This window comes from Salvelinus sp. IW2-2015, linkage group LG9, assembly GCF_002910315.2.
Source record: "Salvelinus sp. IW2-2015 linkage group LG9, ASM291031v2, whole genome shotgun sequence".
In the NCBI taxonomy this organism is placed as follows: Eukaryota; Metazoa; Chordata; class Actinopteri; order Salmoniformes; family Salmonidae; genus Salvelinus; species Salvelinus sp. IW2-2015.
In genome coordinates this window covers 21557747-21577360 of record NC_036849.1, presented here as the reverse complement: position 1 = coordinate 21577360, position 19614 = coordinate 21557747, and the positions used below count along the sequence as shown (strand labels likewise).

Sequence of the window (19614 nt, the reverse complement as noted above, 5' to 3'; positions counted from 1 at the left end):
TTTACACAGCCAGTGTCTGTGACACAGCTACGGAAGTGTAGCTGAAATATCTACCAGCATGACACTGCCTACCCAACCAGGACATAGAGATGAATCACCTAGAGTTCTGGTGAGTTTATAACACTAGACTAGTTGAGGAATCCACATTGGGGCGGCAGGTAGCCTAGTGGTTAGAGCGTTGGGCGATCTAGGTTGCTAGATCGAATCCCCGAGCTGACAAGGTAAAAATCTGTCGTTCTGCCCCTGAACAAGGCAGTTAAACTAGGCTGTCATTGTAAATAAGAATTTGGTCTTGACTGACTTGCCTAGTTAAATAAAGGTTAAAAAATATATATAATTATTCATTCATGGCACTTCAAAACCAATCAAAGGTGGTACCATTGAGATACTTGTAAACCATAGGACGTACTGTACAGGAATCCAATCGGATTCTTCTAAAGACTTCATCTGTATCGCAATGTTCCCGCGTTAGCGGAGACTACATTCACGGTAAACGCTGCATATGTCAGCTCAGTCGAAAAATTAGATCACGCGATACTGATTGAATGGAACCCGAACCGACATCTCAGTGGTGGGAGGTAATGGTTGAGTCATGTTCTGAGAGGTTGGGATTTTGCACTTAATGTAAAGCAAGAGATACAGAACAAACAGGCAGTGTTTGTCTTCCACACCTAGTAGTAACCGACAGAGAACCTGACGGAGAAGCTGGACCTGCTATACTGAGATTCCTTTAGCTTGCTTACACTTCAGAGTCCCAGAGAAACATTCAAATAAAATGTTGTCCTTTCCTGGTTGATACGTATGAGCCAACAATGACTTGGACATAAACATCAGAGAAATTCTGACTTCTAAATTAAAATGAACCCTAAAGCAATGGTATGCCAAAAACCAAGACTGTGTTGGGAACATCTATTCACTCTGTGCATGTGTGTACATTAATTAATTAAACATCCTGTATAACAGGACGTCATTGCCCTGTGCTGCTGGCTTGGTCCTGTATGTCACGTGGGGCTGTTTTAAGGTCCTGATTAGATATGTTCTGATCTAGTCACTCAGGCTAAGTCAGACAGAAATGGGGCCAAATATCTAATATTACTGAATACCGAGTTACCTGAAGAGTAACTTTCCAGATAAAGTGAAACAGGAACAGGAATTAAGTCCACTACTGTAATATGAATGATGCCAAAGTAAAATAAATGTTCATATTTTATTTATACAAAATAATGTACAAAACAGAAGTTTGAAGCTGATTGTGAAGGTTCTGTTCATGACAATGTGAGGCTATCAGGTGTCCACACCATTGTTCACTGAGAAACACTGTTTTATCCACGTTTCTCTGTAGTCAGATGTTGTGCTCCAACTTTCCAAGATGCCAGCATTTACTTGCATACGTGGACTTGATAAATTAAACAGCAGCATTCCGGGTCTCTCATCTGAATCAACATAGGCCTTGGATGAGGAACGTTTGTGTACAAGTATGTACAAACACAGACAATCTGTTGTGGCATTACAACATAAATATGAGAGGAACCATGCAGATGTAGGACCTGAGCCAGATGTAGGACCCGAGCCAGATGTAGGCTCAGAGGACCTGAGCCCTAGGACCATGCCTCAGGACTACCTGGCATGATGACTCCTTGCTGTCCCCAGTCCACCTGGCCGTGCTGCTGCTCCAGTTTCAACTGTTCTGCCTGCGGCTATGGAACCCTGACCTGTTCACCGGACGTGCTACCTGTCCCAGACCTGCTGTTTTCAACTCTCTAGAGACAGCAGGAGCGGTAGAGATACTCTTAATGATCGGCTATGAAAAGCCAACTGACATTTACTCCTGAGGTGCTGACTTGCTGCACCCTCGACAACTACTGTGATTATTATTATTTGACCATGCTGGTAATTTATGAACATTTGAACATCTTGGCCATGTGCTGTTATAATCTCCACCCGGCACAGCCAGAAGAGGACTGGCCACCCCTCATAGCCTGGTTCCTCTATAGGTTTCTTCCTAGGTTTTTGGCCTTTCATGGGAGTTTTTCCTAGCCACCGTGCATCTACACCTGCATTGCTTGCTGTTTGGGGTTTTAGGCTGGGTTTCTGTACAGCACTTTGAGATATCAGCTGATGTAAGAAGGGCTATATAAATACATTTGATTTGAAATTTGATTTGATGTAGTCTTGTAATAGAGTAAAACAATTTAAAAAGTGATTAAATGATAGAGGAGCTTCTATTAGAATGCATGCTTTAAATAAAACCAAATAAATGATTAATTATGTTGATGCACCATTGCCAAGTAGTGGTAAGCCACTGTCCAGTTTAGACTAATCTTGCACCAACACTGTCAAAGCAAAGATATTTGTTATCATTCTGTTGTCTCATATTGAAGTCATAAAACAGAGAGTATACAAATATCTTTGAGGCAAGTAACAACACATTTCAGTAATTAATAAGCAAACCTCTGAAATGCATTTTCTTTCTAGTAGTCCCTGTTTCTATAGCGCCTTAGCACACCTCCAAAGTATTGGTGATGTGGGTGAATACACGCCTTCGTGTGTCTTGAATACATGCTTGTCACTCTGACAAAATAGTTCCCTATGAGCATTTCACCCTATATTCCCTCAAATATTTTTGGCACAGAGCAAATTTCAGGTCTGCTGAGCGCAAACTTGACCGTTGTGAAAATTCTGTGCAACTTCCAGCGCGCGTTTAATGTGAACGCTGAGGCTGTACCCACTTCAAGTTACAGGTTCAGACGGTAGTCAAAAGGGCTATTGTGGCTATTTGATCATAATGTAGGCCTACCAGAGTGGCCAACCATAAATAAACAATGGAGAAAATGCGTCTCATAACATTTTAACATTGAAATAGCTGTTCTATCATTCACCCTACAGTAGCAGCCAATGTGTGATGTTCAATGTAGCCCTACATTCCATGAGACTTTAAAAAAAAACATGCAGGGCTTGACATTACCTTGTCCTTCAGACAAGGAGGTGACTGAAAAGGTTATTGTATTGTTTGATGTAAGAAACCACTTTACAAAATAACATGCAGTATTATTCCCATAACACTATTTCAGAGAATCAGACAAATGATGTTACCCTCTGCTGCCTATTGGCTACTTAGTTTAGTCAAACCTGTCTCAAAATACAACACTGCCCATTTAAGACAAAAAAAAGCTCATACTCGACTCACATTTTCAAAGAAGTTTACACGTTTTGTGCTCTTGTATGAAGCAATCACTCCCCCATTGCTGACTATACATTATTTATAACTGGGCTAATAACTCACTAACTAGCAAAGGATATGAACAAAATGTGCACATGTGGCTACATACAGCTCTCGCTTTGATAAATAAAAAAGCGCATCTACTCACGACCGCTCATGCTGTAAACACAGTCAAGTTCAAAGCGAATGGCACAGATCCCTATATGGCAATGATCAATTTGCATTTATAAACTGGGTGGTTCGAGCCCTGAATGCTGACTGGCTGAAAGATGTGGTATATCAGACCGTTCTAATTACATTGGTAACCAGTTTATAATAGCAATAAGGCACTTTGGGGGGTTGTGGTATATGGCAAATATATCACGGCTAAGGACTGTGTCCAGGCACTCCGCATTGCGTCGTGCWTAAGAACAGCCCTTCTTATGCACAATGTATATTGGCCATAAACCACACCCCAGCAGGACTAATTTCTTAAATAGGCCTACTGCAGCTCTGATTGGTTATGCCACACCGGTCTGTGTAGAGTACGGTCTGAGTCGTGCGTGTCAATGCAATAGTAAAATGAACTTGCATAGTTCATTTTGTTTCGCTATGTTGCATTGAAAGGGAAACGTTGATWGTGAAGGGAAATGGGTTGGAAGGGCTGGTTATTCAGTCTGGCAGTAAGAGTTTAGTTGTATAAAATKGAATGTGGCTCACGACAGGGTTGTCTAGCCCCAGGGTCATGGACATCAATACAAAGCCTTGCTCCATGGCAGTATAGGGCAGTAATAGCTAGGGCAGTAGAGACTTTGAGAAAAGTCTGTCTCTCATACAAAGTCTTACAGGAGGACCAGCTTGAACAGGCTTGACCAATGAGGTGAGGCCTGGCTCCATAGGCCTCCATGTTTGGTTCAGTCTTGGGATAGAGTGGACATCCACTCTAGGACAGGTTAGGGGCAGACGCATGCATGTGAGCCGGTAAGGTGGCTTGTAGGTGGCCTGGAAACTGGGGCTTTAAGGATTGTTTCTCCAGCCTAGACATAGGTAGAGTGCTGCAGGCACTGCAGGAATTATCCYTGTTGTACCGTTCATGCAAGGCCAAGGTGCGCTCTCTTCTCTTCATCTTTTGTGCCATGCGAGCGACGCCCTTGGAGACGAGGTAGATGATCTCACAGACGTTGAGCACGATGCAGAGGGCCGAGGCGCCCACCATGAAGTAGGTGAAGACCTTCTTCTCTGTGGGGTGGCCGATGTAGCAGTCCACCTGATTGGGGCAGGGGCTGACCTCACACTTGACCAGCCTGGGCAGGTAGAAGCTGTCATAGATTTTGTGGAGGATGTAGAGGAAGGAGATCTCGATGCCTGTCTTGACGAAGAGGCTGAGCAGGTAGGTCCACCAGAGGCCGCCGTGCTTTTTGCCTGTGTTCTCGTACAGCTTGGCCTTGTTGCCATGCTTGGCGTGGTACTTCCGCTCACGTTCATCGCGATACGCCACATGCATCACCACCATCAAGGAGGGGCAGGTGACGAAGATGAGCTGCAGGGCCCACAGGCGGATGTGGGAGATGGGGAAGTAGTGGTCGTAGCAGACGTTAGCACAGCCGGGCTGCTTGGTGTTGCAGTCAAAGTCCTTCTGCTCATCGCCCCACACGCGTTCTGCCGCCACCACGTACACCATTACCCTGAACACAAACACCACAGAGAGCCAGATACGGCCGAACGCAGTGGAGTACTTATTCACCCCACTTAGGAGGGCTTGGAAGGTCTTCCAATCCATGATTGGGGCTGGATGTTGACAGCCCCCTTTTTAGAATGAGCTTTCTTTAGTTTGATTACTATGGATTACTGGAGCAACCTGAGTAGATAAAAGAGAAGATGGGGGAGAGAGGCATCAATATAACCTGGATCATGGTATGAATTAATTTCACAATCTTCACAAACACTTGAAGATTGTTGGGTGTAGGGCTATTACTTTGATGTGCCTTTTATAGGAACCAGAAGTATAATATCTATTTTTTGAGAAATTGACTTGAATGCACTGGCATTTTGTTTCCCCTTTTCAATAGATTTGTCATTAGTTTACTTCCACATATCCCACATGTTGACATGCATAAAAAGTGAACTTTATCAACAAAGATCACTTTTTATCCTTGTAATATTTACCTGAGGAGGTTTACACAACCAAAAGCTTTACACACAGGTACAGCGCATTCGGAAAGTATTCAGACCTTTTGAATTTTTCCACATTTTGTTGCAGCCTCATTCTAAAATGTATTAAACCCCCCCCCTCAATCTACACACAATACCCCATAATGACAAAGCAAAAACAGGTTTTTAGAAATGTTTGCACATTTATAAAAAATAAAAAATAATAATATCACATATCACATTTAGATAAGTATTTAGACCCTTTACTCAGTACTTTGTTGAAGCACCTTTGACAGCGATTACAGCCAAGAGTCTTCTTGGGTATGATGCTACAAGCTTGGCACACCTGTATTTGGGGAGTTTCTCCCATTCTTCTCTGCAGATCTTCTCAAGTTCTGTCAAGTTAGATGGGGGGGGGGGGGGGGGGGGGGGGGGGGGGGGGGGCGTCGCTGCACAGCTATTTTCAGGTCTTTCCAGAGATGTTCGATCGGGTTCAAGACCGGCCTCTGGCTGGGCCACTCAAGGACATTGAGATTTGTCCTGAAGCCACTCCTGCGTTGTCTTGGCTGTGTGCTTAGGGACGTTGTCCTGTTGGAAGGTTCTCCCATCTCCACAGAAGAACTCTGGAGCTCTGTCAGAGTGACCATCGGGTTCTTGGTGGACTTCAATCAAGTTGTAGAAACATCTCTAGGATGACCAATGGGAAACAGGATGCAAATGAGCTCAAATTCGAGTCTCATAGCAAAGGGTCTGAATACTTACAGGACCAGTCAAAAGTTTGGACACACCTACTCATTCCAATGATTTTCTTTATTTGTACTATTTTCTACATTGTAGAATAATAGTGAATACATCAAAACGAATCAAAATATATTTTATATTTGTTTAAAACTTTTTGGGTTACTACATGATTCCATATGTGTCATTTCATAGCTGTGATGTCTTCACTATTATTCTACAATGTAAGAAAACCCCTGGAATGAGTAGGTGTGTCCAAACTTTTGACTGGTACTGTATGTAAATAAAGTATTTATTTGTAATACATTTGCAAACATTTCTAAAAACCTGTTTTGTCATTATGGGGTATTTAATTTAATACATTTTAGAATAAGGCTGTAACGTAACAAAATGTGGAAAAAGTAAAGGTGTCTGAATACTTTGTGGCAATTGATCAATTCGAATTTTTGGGGGGAAATTACAATTGGGCAAGGTGGGAATGCAAATGAAGGCATATGCTGCTATAGTAGGTCTTCGTTTAACTTGCTTTACCACATTATCCCCAAAAAAGGAATGGATACAGTTCAACGTACAGGCACCATGGTTCTTCATCAAACTAGCTTTTTCTTCTATTGCGCATTTTCAGGTGGCTGAGTATAAACTTTTATGATACGTTGGTACAATGTACGGTAAATCTCCGAATTTTGTCAAACAACGTAAATGTAATAGGTGACGCATGTCAAAACGTAGGCTACAATTCAACATCAACGCAATAAAACAATACAAATGCCTACACCCCATGCTCAACTCATTCACACACCAAAATTAAGTAACAGATTACATTTAAAAATAGATAGCCTACATTCCACTTACTTAACAAATGTTAATCCGTTGTTTGTGCTTTTGTTCATAAATCACTTTTCTTTTTCTGTAGATTTATCTTGGGCTAATTCGTTTTACGCAGAGATTTAGCCCGCTCTACAGGTAGAACGTCGTTGTCTTGAGTAATGGGTCTTTGGAGTATGCCTGTGGGTGGGGGAAAATAAATCTTGTAGCTTTAGGATTTACAGATTTTTTTTCGCTGGAATACACAACTCTTCGCTCTTTTATGATCGGTCTGATGCATCCACTAATCACACTAGTTCGATAGATATCTGCCTCCTGACAGTCCAGACTGCACTTTTACAATGATAAAGAAATTGTGACTTTGTCCTTCACATGGCCTATTATATGTCAAATACAATAAAAACACATCTGGTTTGGCTAATTATCAAACTATCCTGTGTTAATCCCTTAGTAGCACAAAAGCAAATAGACCCATTTTATATAGTTTACTGTGTCCATCAATTAGAGCTCAGATATTATGGTTAATGTCAGATGATTCTTAGTGACAACAATGGTTTAGCCTAATAATGTTTTACATTTACATTTTACATTTAAGTCATTTAGCAGACGCTCTTATCCAGAGCGACTTACAAGTTGGTGCATTCACCTTATGATGTCCAGTGGAACAACCACTTTACAATAGTGCATCTAACTCTAAGGGGGGGGGGTTAGAAGGATTACTTTATCCTATCCTAGGTATTCCTTAAAGAGGTGGGGTTTCAGGTGTCGCCGGAAGGTGGTGATTGATTCCGCTGACCTGGCGTCGTGAGGGAGTTTGTTCCACCATTGGGGTGCCAGAGCAGCGAACAGTTTTGACTGGGCTGAGCGGGARCTGTACTTCCTCAGAGGTAGGGAGGCGAGCAGGCCAGAGGTGGATGAACGCAGTGCCCGCAGTTTTGGTGAAAGAACTACAATACTCAACCCAATTTTTTTTWAATTACTAACACAATAAATAGTTTCCATGCACAGTCCTTTCTTCCAGTTAAAACTTGTTCCAGAAGGCCTCCAGCCCTCCACTAACGTAAGAGACCACCACACCCAGAGGTGAATAACAGTTGTTGTTCTGCTGTTCCTCACACCTGATTGGTGGAAAGTATCAAAGGTTTACCTGGTGCAAGGTAACTCTATTGTGGGATGAAGAGGTGGGTCGTGGCAGTGGGTGAGAGGGAGGGGGCACTCTCAAATCATCAAGGGAATTAATCCTTTCAACTTTTTCCATAAAGGCAAAACAATTACTTATCATATTACCTGTTACTTACTGTATCTTCTGCCTGTGTGAAGCAGGATGGGAAATCTGACACCACTTGAAGCTGGGATGTCACTCCTACCATTTCATTCCCTCTTCCGACAGTCCATCCACTCCTGGCTGAACCCTACATCACAGCCACTAACAACGCATATGCCTGGAATCCTTACATCACAACGCAGCAGGAGAGAGTAGTTTCGCTGTAGCACATTCAGATATCGATTTACAGACATGTTCTCTAACACTAAATATACAAATACATATTTTACAGTTATAAGGAAGGTGAAATCTTATAGTTAGTCATTTTATAAATTGATTATACTATATTTAGAAAAAATTCATACAGTTTTGTTAAATAGGAAATACAGTGCATTCAGAAAGTATTCAGACCCCTTCCCCTTTTCCACATGTAGTTATGTTACATSCTTATTGTCAAATGTAGTTATGTTACATCCTTATTGTCAAATGTAGTTATGTTACATCCTTATTGTCAAATGTAGTTATGTTACATCCTTATTGTCAAATGTATTAAATACACATTTTTACTCATCAATCTACAACAATATCCCATAATGACAAAGAGAAAACAGGTTAAGAAATGTTTGCAAATTTATTACAAATAAAAAAAACAGATATACCTTATTTACATAAGTATGCAGAACCTTTGCTATTAGACTTGAAATTGAGCTCAGGTGCATCCTGTTTCCATTGACCATCCTTGAGATGTTTCTACAACTTGATTGGAGTCCACCGGTGGTAAATGAATTTGATTGGACATGATTTGGAAAAGCACACACCTGTCTATATAAGGTCCCATAGTTGACAGTTCATGTCAGATCAAAAACCATGTCATGAGGTCAAAGGAATTGTCCATAGAGCTCCGAGACAGGATTGTATCGAGGCACAGGTCTAGGTAGCATTGAATGTCTGGAGCATTGAAGGTCCCCAAGAACACAGTGGCCTCCATCATTCTTAAATAGAAGAGGTTTGGAACCACCAAAACTCTAACTAGAGCTGGCCGCCCGGCCAAACTGAGAAATCGGGGGGAGCTTCAGAGTTCCTCTGTGTAGATGGGAGAACCTTCCAGAAGGTCAACCATCTCTGCAGCACTCCACCAATCAGGCCTTTATGGTAGAGTGGCCAGACGGAAGCCAAACAGCATAGGCAGGGGTCCCCTCGATGTCCGGGGTGGGGGGGGTGGCATCAGCCAGGGGACCAGGAACCATCGGCCTGAGGAGGGAAACATGAAAGGAGGGTGAGATCCGGTAGTTGGCGGGGAGTTCTATCCGATAGGTTACGTCATTGACCCTCCGGAGGACCTTGAAGGCCCCACAAACCAGAGGCTCAACTTCCGGCAGGGCAGGCGGAGCGGAAGATTCCTGGTGGAGAGCCAGACGCAATCACCAGGATGTAACACGGGAGCCTCACTGCGGTGGCGCTCCGCCTGATCCTTCTGATGAAGGACGGCGCACTGGAGCTTCCCGTGAGCGATGTTCCACACTGCTGATATTCCAGGACACACTGGAAGGGAGTAAGCCCGGTGTAGGAGTGACGGTAAATTGAGCATATTCCGCCCAGGGAAGGAAACGGGCCCACTCCCCCTGCCGGTCCTGGCAGTGACTCCTTATGAACCTCCACCTCTCCTGGTTGGTCCTCTCCACCTGCCCGTTACACTGAGGCCAGTACCCGGATGTGAGGCTGACCATGGCCCCCAGCTTCTCCATAAAGGCTTTCCAGACCCGTGACTTGAATTGGGGACCACGGTCGGAAACTAAACTCAGCAAAAAAAGAAATGTCCTCTCACTGTCAACTGAGTTTATTTTCAAGCAAAACTTATATGTGTAAATATTTGTATGAACATAACAAGATTCAAAACATCTGAGACATAAACTGAACAAGTTCCACAGACATGTGACTAACAGAAATGGAATAATGTGTCCATGAACAAAGGGGGGGGGGGTCAAAATCAAAAGTAACAGTCAGTATCTGGTGTGGTCCAACAAGCTGCGTTAAGTACTGCAGTGCATCTTCTCCTCAGGGACTGCACCAGATTTGCCAGTTATTGCTGTGAGATGTTATCCCACTCTTCCACCAAGGCACCTGCAAGTTCCCGGACATTTCTGGGGGGGAATGGCCCTAGCCCTCACCCTCCGATCCAACAGGTCCCAGATGTGGTCAATGGGATTGAGATCCAGGCTCTTCGCTGACCATGGCAGAACACTGACATTCCTGTCTTGCAGGAAATCACGCACAGAACGAGCAGTATGGCTAGTGGCATTGTCATGCTGGAGGGTCATGTCAGGATGAGCCTGCGGGAAGGGTATCACATGAGGGAGGAGGATGTCTTCCCTGTAATGCACAGCATTGAGTTTGCCTGCAATGCCAAAAAGCTCAGTCCGATGATGCTGTGACACACCTCAGTATAACGCTCATTCCTTCGACGATAAACGCAAATCCGACCATCCCCCCTGGTGAGACAAATCCGCGACTCGTCAGTGAAGAGCACTTTTTGCCAGTCCTGTCTGGTCCAGCGATGGTGTGTTTTTGCCCATAGGCAACGTTGTTGCCAGTGATGTCTGGTGAGGACTTGCCTTACGACAGGCCTACAAGCCCTCAAGCCAGCCTCCCTCAGCCTATTGAGGACAGTCTGAGCACTGATGGAGGGATTGTGCGTTCCTGTTGTAACTCGGGCAGTTGTTGTTGCCATCCTGTACCTGTCCCATAGGTGTGATGTTCGGATGTACCGATCCTTTGCAGGTGTTGTTACACGTGGTCTGCCACTGCGAGGACGATCAGCTGTCCATCCTGTCTCCCTGTAGCGCTGTCTTACGTGTCTCACAGTACGAACATTGCAATTTATTGCCCTGGCCACATCTGCAGTCCTCACGCCTCCTTGCAGCATGCCTAAGGCACGTTCACGCAGATGAGCAGGAACCCTGGGCATCTTTCTTTTGGTGTTTTTCAAAATCAGTAAAAAGGCCTCTTTAGTGTCCTAGGTTTTCATAACTGTGACCTTAATTGCCTACCATCTGTAAGCTGTTAGTGTCTTAACGACCGTTCCACAGATGCATGTTCATTAATTGTTTATGGTTCATTGAACAAGCATGGGAAACAGTGTTTAAACCCTTTACAATGAAGATCTGTGAAGTTATTTAGATTTTTACAAATTATCTTTGAAAGACAGGGTCCTGAGAAAGGGATGTTTCTTTTTTTGCAGGTAGACCAGAGAGAGGGATAAAAACAGCAGGATTTCGAGAATCTTTCAACAACAACCAGATAGTGGTAAAACCATCAGAAAGCGGGAGATCCATTACAAAGTCTATGTACAGATGTAACCAAGGCCGCTGAGGCACAAGAAGGGGAGGTAGTGTACCTGCTGGAGCGTGCCGGGGAGATTTGGATTGAGTACATACAGAACATAAGTAGACATAGTTGGTGACGTCCTGCGCCAAGGTGGGCCACCAGTATTTATCTGAGAGGGATTGGATGGTGCGGGTGATACCTGGGTGTTCAGTGGCGAGGGATGTGTGTGCCCAAGTCAACAGCCGATCTCTCATCCCCATGGGGACGTACATGCACTCTGGAGGGCAGATGGCAGGAGCGGGTTCCCCCTGGCCGATGTCCACATTTACGTCCCAAAACACGGGGCCAACGATACAGGAGGACCGCTTGATAGGCTGGAGGACACTCACAGGACCCTCCACTGACGTGGAACCACAGGGTGTGGGAAAGAAGGTCTTCCGGGATCCTGGTCCCCAGGCGGAGATTCTCATCTTTGACCAGGAGACCGTGAGGTTATGGAGTTCGAGCCACAGGAGGCCAAGGGTGACTTTGTGTGCGGGTACGGTGATGAAGAAGGGAAGGCTTTCCTGGTGCTTGGGTCCCATGGTGAGGGTGAGTGGTGCTGTGACCTGAGTAATTGTGCCGGATCCCAATGGTCGCATATCCAGGGCTTGGACAGGAAAAGAAGAGGAGAGAGGGTATGAGGTTAACTTCAGGGAGGAGGCAAGGGCCTGGGATAAAGTAGAGACAACACCTGAGGGACAGCCCGCCAGTGAAATGGGAACCAGAAAGGGTTTGGTGTTAACGATAATGGAAGACTCACGCCTACCCTGCTCTGCTCTAGTGGGTTAGGACGCACCGGACACCACTGAAGCTGGTGCCTCTCCTGGCCGCAATAGGGACAGAGCCCCAGCTGTCTCCGGCAACGCCGCTCTGCCGTGGAGAGGTGTGTGGCCCCTACCTCCATGGGTTCAGGCTCTGCATCAGGACAGCCAAAGCAGGGAGGTGAGTGGCGAGGCGGACACCGACGCTCCCGAAGAAGGTTATCCAGACGGATGGCCATTGCGATGAGAGCATCCAAGGATGTGTTGTAATCTCGACATGCCAACTCCGTTTGGACCTCTTCGTGCAGTCCACTGCGGAATAGAGTGCGGAGCACCGGCTCATTCCATCCTCTGGAGGCTGCCAAAGTCCGAAAGGTGAAGGCGTACTCCACAGCGGTCTGGGCACCCTGCTGGAGTTGGAAAAGTTGCTCACCTCCCCTCTCTGAAGGATGGTCGAAGACCGCCCTGAACCTCTCATAGGAGAGCTCCTCATCTCCTCTCTCCCAGATGGCCATAGCCCACTCCAATGCCAGTCTGGTCAGCAAGGAAATGACCGTGGCAACCTTGGCCCTCTTGGTGGTGGGGGCTCCCATCTGATAGGCGAAACAGAGGGAGCACTGGAGTAGGAAGCCACAGCAKTTCGATGGAGTGCCATCATACTTCTCCGGRAGGGACAGTTGGGCATCGCTGACCTAGGTGGACGGCTGGGTAGGCTGAGGGACTGGCTCACTGTGACGACCCGTTGTAGGAGGCCCTCCGTCAGAGGTATGGAGAACCTCGCTTGTGGTGTCAAGGCGGTGGAGAACGCGGAGGACCTCCTTCATGGTCGTACCCAGTAGAGCCAGCTGGTCGTGGTGTTGCTGCAGTCGAGGACACTGTTCTTCGACCGTCTGGAAGATGGTGTAATCATCTGCTGCTTCCAGAATTTCTGAGGCAGTATTCTGTAACGAAGACGCAGGAAGCAGGTGCAGATGATGAGTTTAATAATAACAAGCATGGCGAGTTACAAAACAAGAGAAGCGTCTGGACATGAAAAACAGAACCAGTACTGCCTGATGACTGAGGGTGGTGAGAGCTATATGAAGGGAGAGTAATCAGGGTGGTGATGAAGTCCAGGTGTGCTTAATGATGGGGAGCAGGTTTGCGCAATGAGGGTTGCCAGGGATGGTGATTAGTAGACCGGAGAGGGAGCAGAAGTAGGCGTGACGATTGTGGGAGCACCTCCTCTAAGAGTATGAATTAAGCTGGTTGTGAAGGTTTGAATCCTAAGCAACCTGCATACACATTGTTTGAAGAACAATAAATCAACATAGCTACTGTAGTAGGTCAAAGCTGTGTGCTGGAAAACCTTGGTAGAGCTTGGGTGGAGTAGGCATTGTGGTGCTCATGTGAATTTCCTTTATTTTTCGGCTTCAGAMAACTTCACTTAAAACATAGTTTTTTTGTTTTTAGTTAGTTAATAGACAACTAAGAAAGAGAGTTCTCTGCCAATAACAGCTAGTTTTCAGTTTTCCCCTCCCCACTTCCAGACAGTCCAAGCAATATTCTTGCTTGAGAAATTTCTCTTTGCTAAGAAGCTATATATATATATTTTTTTTAATCATTTTAATTGAAAATCACAGTAAGGTACTTCATTGTTACCCAGAAATTATTTGATATTGAGATAAAAACGTCTGCATTGGACCTTTAAGTTACCTGCATTTTCGTTGTGTTTCTTTACCCTCTATTCATTGAACAAACATTATTTTGACTTTTGTTTGTTGCATTGACATGGTTGCTTTAGAAAACAATAGTTGAGAGGTATCATCTGTCCTATGTGGTCTCTTTATTCCCTTCCCTTATTCTTATTATTCATGGACATTGAGAGGCCAGGGGTGGCTTACTATGGAAAATGGAGATCAATCCAAATCCAAATCTCCAAGAAAATGGGATGTGGCTAATCTCTTTGATACCACACCCACTTTYATATAGAGTGTTCACAATAACTTTTACTGTATTGCTGGGTTGATGTTCGTAGGACAAAGTGTCTCAGTATCTTTTCAGGTGGCCATAAGAGCATCTTTGTTGGGATAATATTTGTGGGCAACCACAAACATTGTCATTGGTGAATGGAAAAGAACATCTGTCTGCTTGCGCTAATGCCCAATCCATGTCAGAACATGTTAGCTCTGTTTGGAGATTTGCTTCTATTCAACGCTATCACGTTACTGTACAGTTGAAGTCGGAAGTTTACATACACCTTAGCCAAATATATTTAAACTCAGTTTTTCACAATTCCTGACATTTAATCCTAGTAAAAATTCCCTGTCTTAGGTCAGTTAGGATCACCACTTTATTTTAAGAATGTGAAATGTCAGAATAATAGTAGAGAGAATGATTTATTTCAGCTTTTACTTCTTTTATCACATTCCCAGTGGGTCAGAAGTTTACATACACTCAATTACTATTTGTTAGCATTCCCTTTAAATTGTTTAACTTGGGTCAAACGTTTCGGGAAGCCTTCCACAAGCTTCTCACAACAAGTTGGGTGAATTTTGGCCCATTCCTCYTGACAGAGCTGGTGTAACTGAGTCAGGTTTGTAGACCTCCTTGCTCACACACACTTTTTCAGTTCTGCCCACAAATTTTCTATAGGATTGAGGTCAGGGCTTTGTGATGGCCACTCCAATACCTTGAATTTGTTGTCCTTAAGCCATTTTGCCACAACTTTGGAAGTATGCTTGGCGTCATTGTCCATTTGAAGACCCATTTAAGACCAAGCTTTAACTTCCTGACTGATGTCTTGAAATGTTGCTTCAATATATCCACATAAYTTTCCTCCCTCATGATGCCATCTATTTTGTGAAGTGCACCAGTCCCTCCTGCAGCAAAGCACCCCCACAACATGATGCTGCCACCCCCATGCTTCACGGTTGGGATGGTGTTCTTCGGCTTGCAAGCGCCCCCCTTTTTCCTCCAAACATAACGATGGTCATTATGGCCAAACAGTTCTATTTTTGTTTCATCAGACCAGAGGACATTTCTCCAAAAAGTACGATCTTTGTCCCCATGTGCAGTTGCAAACTGTAGTCTGGCTTTATTATGGCGGTTTTGGAGCAGTGGCTTCTTCCTTGCTGAGCGGCCTTTCAAGTTATGCCAATATAAGACTCGTTTTACTGTGGATATAGATACTTTTATACCTGTTTCCTCCAGCATCTTCACAGGGTCCTTCGCTATTGGTCTGGGATTGATTTGCAATTTTTGCACCAAAGTACGTTCATCTCTAGGAGACAGAACACGTCTCCTTTCTGAGCGGTATGACGGCTGCGTGGTCCCATGGTGTTTATACTTGCCTACTAGTGTTTGTACAGATGAACGTGGTACCTTCAGGCGTTTGGAAATTCCTCCCAAGGATGAACCAGACTTGTGGAGGTCTACAATTTTTTTCTGAGGTCTTGGCTGATTTCTTTTGATTTTATCCATGATGTCAAGCAAAGAGGCACTGAGTTTTAAGGTAGGCCTTGAAATACATCACAGGTACACCTCCAATTGACTCAAATGATGTCAATTAGCCTATCAGAAGTTTCTAAAGCCATGACATCATTTTCTGGAATTTTCCAAGCTGTTGAAAGGCACAGTCAACTTACTGTAAGTGAACTTCTGACCCACTGGAATTGTGATACAGTGAATTATAAGTGAAATAATCTGTCTGTAAACAATTGTTGGAAAAATTCCTTGTGTCATGCACAAAGTAGATAACCAAGTCCTAACCGACTTGCCAAAACTATAGTTTGTTAACAAGAAATTTGTGGTGTTTGTAAACTTCCGACTTCAACTGTATGTCCTCACACATGACACAACAACAAAGGCAAAAAGGCTCCTATATGTACAGTACCAGTCAAAAGTTGAAACACCTACTCATTCAAGGGTTTTTCTTTATTTTTACTATTTTCTACATTGTAGAATAATAGTGAATAATAGTGAAGACATGAAATGAACTATGAAATGTTATACATATGGAATCATGTAGTAACCAACAAATTGGTAAACAAATAAAATATATGTTATATTTGAGATTCTTCAAAGTAGCCACCCTTTAACTTGTTGACAGCTTTGCACACTCTTGGCATTCTCTCAACCAGCTTCWCCTGGAATGCTTTTCCAACAGTCTTGAAGGAGTTCCCATATATGCTGAGCACTTGTTGGCAGCTTTTCCTTCACTCTGCGGTCCAACTCATCCCAAACCATCTCAATTGGGTTGAGGTCGGGTGATTGTGGAGGCCAGGTCATCTGATGCAGCACCTCATCAAATCAAATCAAATTTTATTTGTCACATGCGCCAAATACAACAGGTGTAGACCTTACAGTGAAATGCTTACTTACAAGCCCTTAGCCCTTAACCAACAATGCAGTTTCAAGAAAATACCTAAAAAAAAGTCAGAGATAAGAATAACAAATAATTAAAGAGCAGCAGTAAATAAAAATAGCGGGGCTATATACAGGGGGTACCAGTACAAAGTCAATGTGCGGGGGCACCGGTGTCGAGGTAATTGAGGTAATATGTACATGTAGGTAGATTTATTAAAGTGACTATGCATAGATAATAACAGAGAGTAGCAGCAGCGAAGAAGAGGTGGGGGGGGCAATGCAAATAGTCTGGGTAGCCATTTGACTAGATATTCAGGAGTCTTATGGCTTGGGGGTAGAAGCTGTTTAGAAGCCTCTTGGACCTGGACTTGGCACTCCGGTACCCCTTGCCGTGCAGTAGCAGAGAGAACAGTCTATGTATAGGGTGGCTGGAGTCTTTGACAATTTTTAGGGACTTCCTCTGACACCGCCTGGTATAGAGGTCCTGGAAGGCAGGGAGCTTAGCCTCGGTGATGTACTGGGCCGTACGCACTACCCTCTGTAGTGTTTTGCGGTCGGAGGCCGAGTAGTTGCTATACCAGGCAGTGATGCAACCAGTCAGGATGCTTTCGATGGTGCCTTTTGAGGATCTGAGGACCCATGCCAAATCTTTTCAGTCTCCTGAGGGGGAATAGGTTTTGTCGTGCCCTCTTCACGAATGTCTTGGTGTGCTTGGACCATGTTAGTTTGTTGAGGATGTGGACACCAAGGAAGTTGAAGCTCTCAACCTGCTCTACTACAGCCCTGTCGATGAGAATGGGGGTGTGCTCTGTCCTCCTTTTCCTGTAGTCCACAATTATCTCTTTTGTCTTGATCATGTTGAGGGAGAGGTTGTTGTCCTTGCCCAACACGGTCAGGTCTCTGACCTCCTCCCTATAGGCTGTCTCATCGTTGTCGGTGATCAGGACTACCACTGTTGTGTCATCTGCAAACTTAATGATGTTGTTGAAGTTGTGCCTGGCCGTACAGTCATGAGTGAACAGGGAGTACAGGAGGGGACCTGAGCACGCACCCCTGAGGGGCCCCTGTGTTGAGGATCAGCATGGCGGATGTGTTGTTACCTACCCGTACCACCTGGGTGCGGACCATCAGGAAATCCAGGATCCAGTTGCAGAGGGAGGTATTCCACAGATGTGGCATATCAAGAAGCTAATTAAACAGCATGATCATTACACAGGTGCACCTTGTGTTGTGGTCAATAAAAGGCCACTCTGAAATGTGCAGTTTTGTCACACAACACAATGCCACAGATGTCTCAAGTTTTGAGTGAGCGTGCAATTGGCATGCTGACTGCAGGAATGTCCACCAGAGCTGTTGGCAGAGAATTTAATGTATATTTCTCTACCATAACCCACCTTCAACATCGTTGTAGAGAATCTAGCAGTACATCCAACCGGCCTCACAACCACAGACTACGTGCAACCACACCAGCCCAGGACCTCCACATCTGGCTTCTTCCCCTGCGGGATCGTCTGAGACCAGCAACCAGGACAGCTGATGAAACTGYGGGTTTGCACAAGAGAAGAATTTCTGCACAAACTGTTATAAACCACCTCAGGAAAGCTCATTTGCGTGCTCGTCATCCTCATCAGGGTCTTGACCTGACTGCAGTTCGGCGTCATGACCGACTTCAGTGGGCTCACCTTTAATGACCACTGGCACGCTGGAGAAGTGTGSTCTTCATTCTTTCTTTCAACTGTACATGACAGATGGCAGACAGGATGTATGGCATCAAGTGGGCAAGCTGTTTGCTGATTTCAACGTTGTGAACAGAGTGCCCCATGTTGGCATAGGGGTTAATGATATGGGCAGTCATTAGCTACGAACAACAAACACAATTGCATTTTATCGATAGCAATTAAAATGCACAGAGATAAAGTGACGAGATCCTGAGGCCCAATTGTCATGCCATTCATCCTCCGCCATCACCTCATGTTACAGCATGATAATACACGGCTCCATGTCGCAAGGATATGTACACAATTCCTGGAAGTTGAAAATATCCAAGTTCTTCCATGGCCTGCATGCTCACCAGACATGTCACCCATTGAGCAGGTTTGAGATGCTCTGGATCAACGTGCACGACAGCATGTTCCAGTTTCTGTCAATATCCAGCAACTTCACACAGCCATTGAAGAGGAGTAGGACAACATTCCACAGGCCACAATCAACAACCTGATCTACTCTGCAAAAGAGATGTGTTGCGCTATATGAGGCAAATGATGGTTACACCAGATACTAACTGGTTTTCTGATCCACGCCCCTTCCTTTTTTTTAAAGGGGTCTGTGACCAATAGATGTATATCTGTAACGGCCGTCCCTCGGTGAGTGAGTAGACCAAGGCGCAGCGGGTGATGAATACATAATGTTTATTTGACAAGACGGAAAAACACGAAACGAAATACACTTGAATGATTAACAAAATAACAAAACGAACTAGACAGACCTAAACTATGAACTTACATGAAACGAGGAACACATAAACAGGAACGACCGAGACGAGACAGTACCGTGTGGTGCAAAATACACAGACACAGCGACAATCACCCACAAACAAACAGTGAGAACAACCTACCTTAATATGACTCTCAATTAGAGGAAAACGCAAAACACCTGCCTCTAATTAAGAGCCATACCAGGCAACCCAAAACCAACATAGAAACAGCAAACATAGACTGCCCACCCAAAACTCACGCCCTGACCATCACACACATACAAAACAACAGAAAACAGGTCAGGAACGTGACAATATCTGTATTCCCAGTTATGTGAAAGCCATAGATTAGAGCCTAATGAATTTATTTAAATTGACTGATTTCCTCACTGTAACTCAGTAAAATCTTTGAAATTGCTGCATGTTGCGTTTATATTTTTGTTCAGTGTTAAAGACATCTGCCTTGGAAACACTTGCTGTATTTTATGCA

At 44.5% G+C, this 19614-nt stretch overlaps 1 protein-coding gene across 1 annotated transcript; it reads right to left on the bottom strand.

Moving 5' to 3' along the window:
* Positions 1–1188: 1188 nt before the first annotated feature.
* Positions 1189–7105, bottom strand: gjb3 (gap junction protein beta 3). Its single transcript, XM_023994704.2, has 2 exons — positions 6941–7105; positions 1189–5057 (listed from the first exon to the last, which is right to left on the bottom strand). The coding sequence occupies exon 2, from the start codon at positions 4977–4979 to the stop codon at positions 4143–4145; it is 837 nt and encodes a 278-aa protein (XP_023850472.1). The 5' UTR covers positions 4980–5057; positions 6941–7105; the 3' UTR covers positions 1189–4142.
* Positions 7106–19614: the final 12509 nt, after the last annotated feature.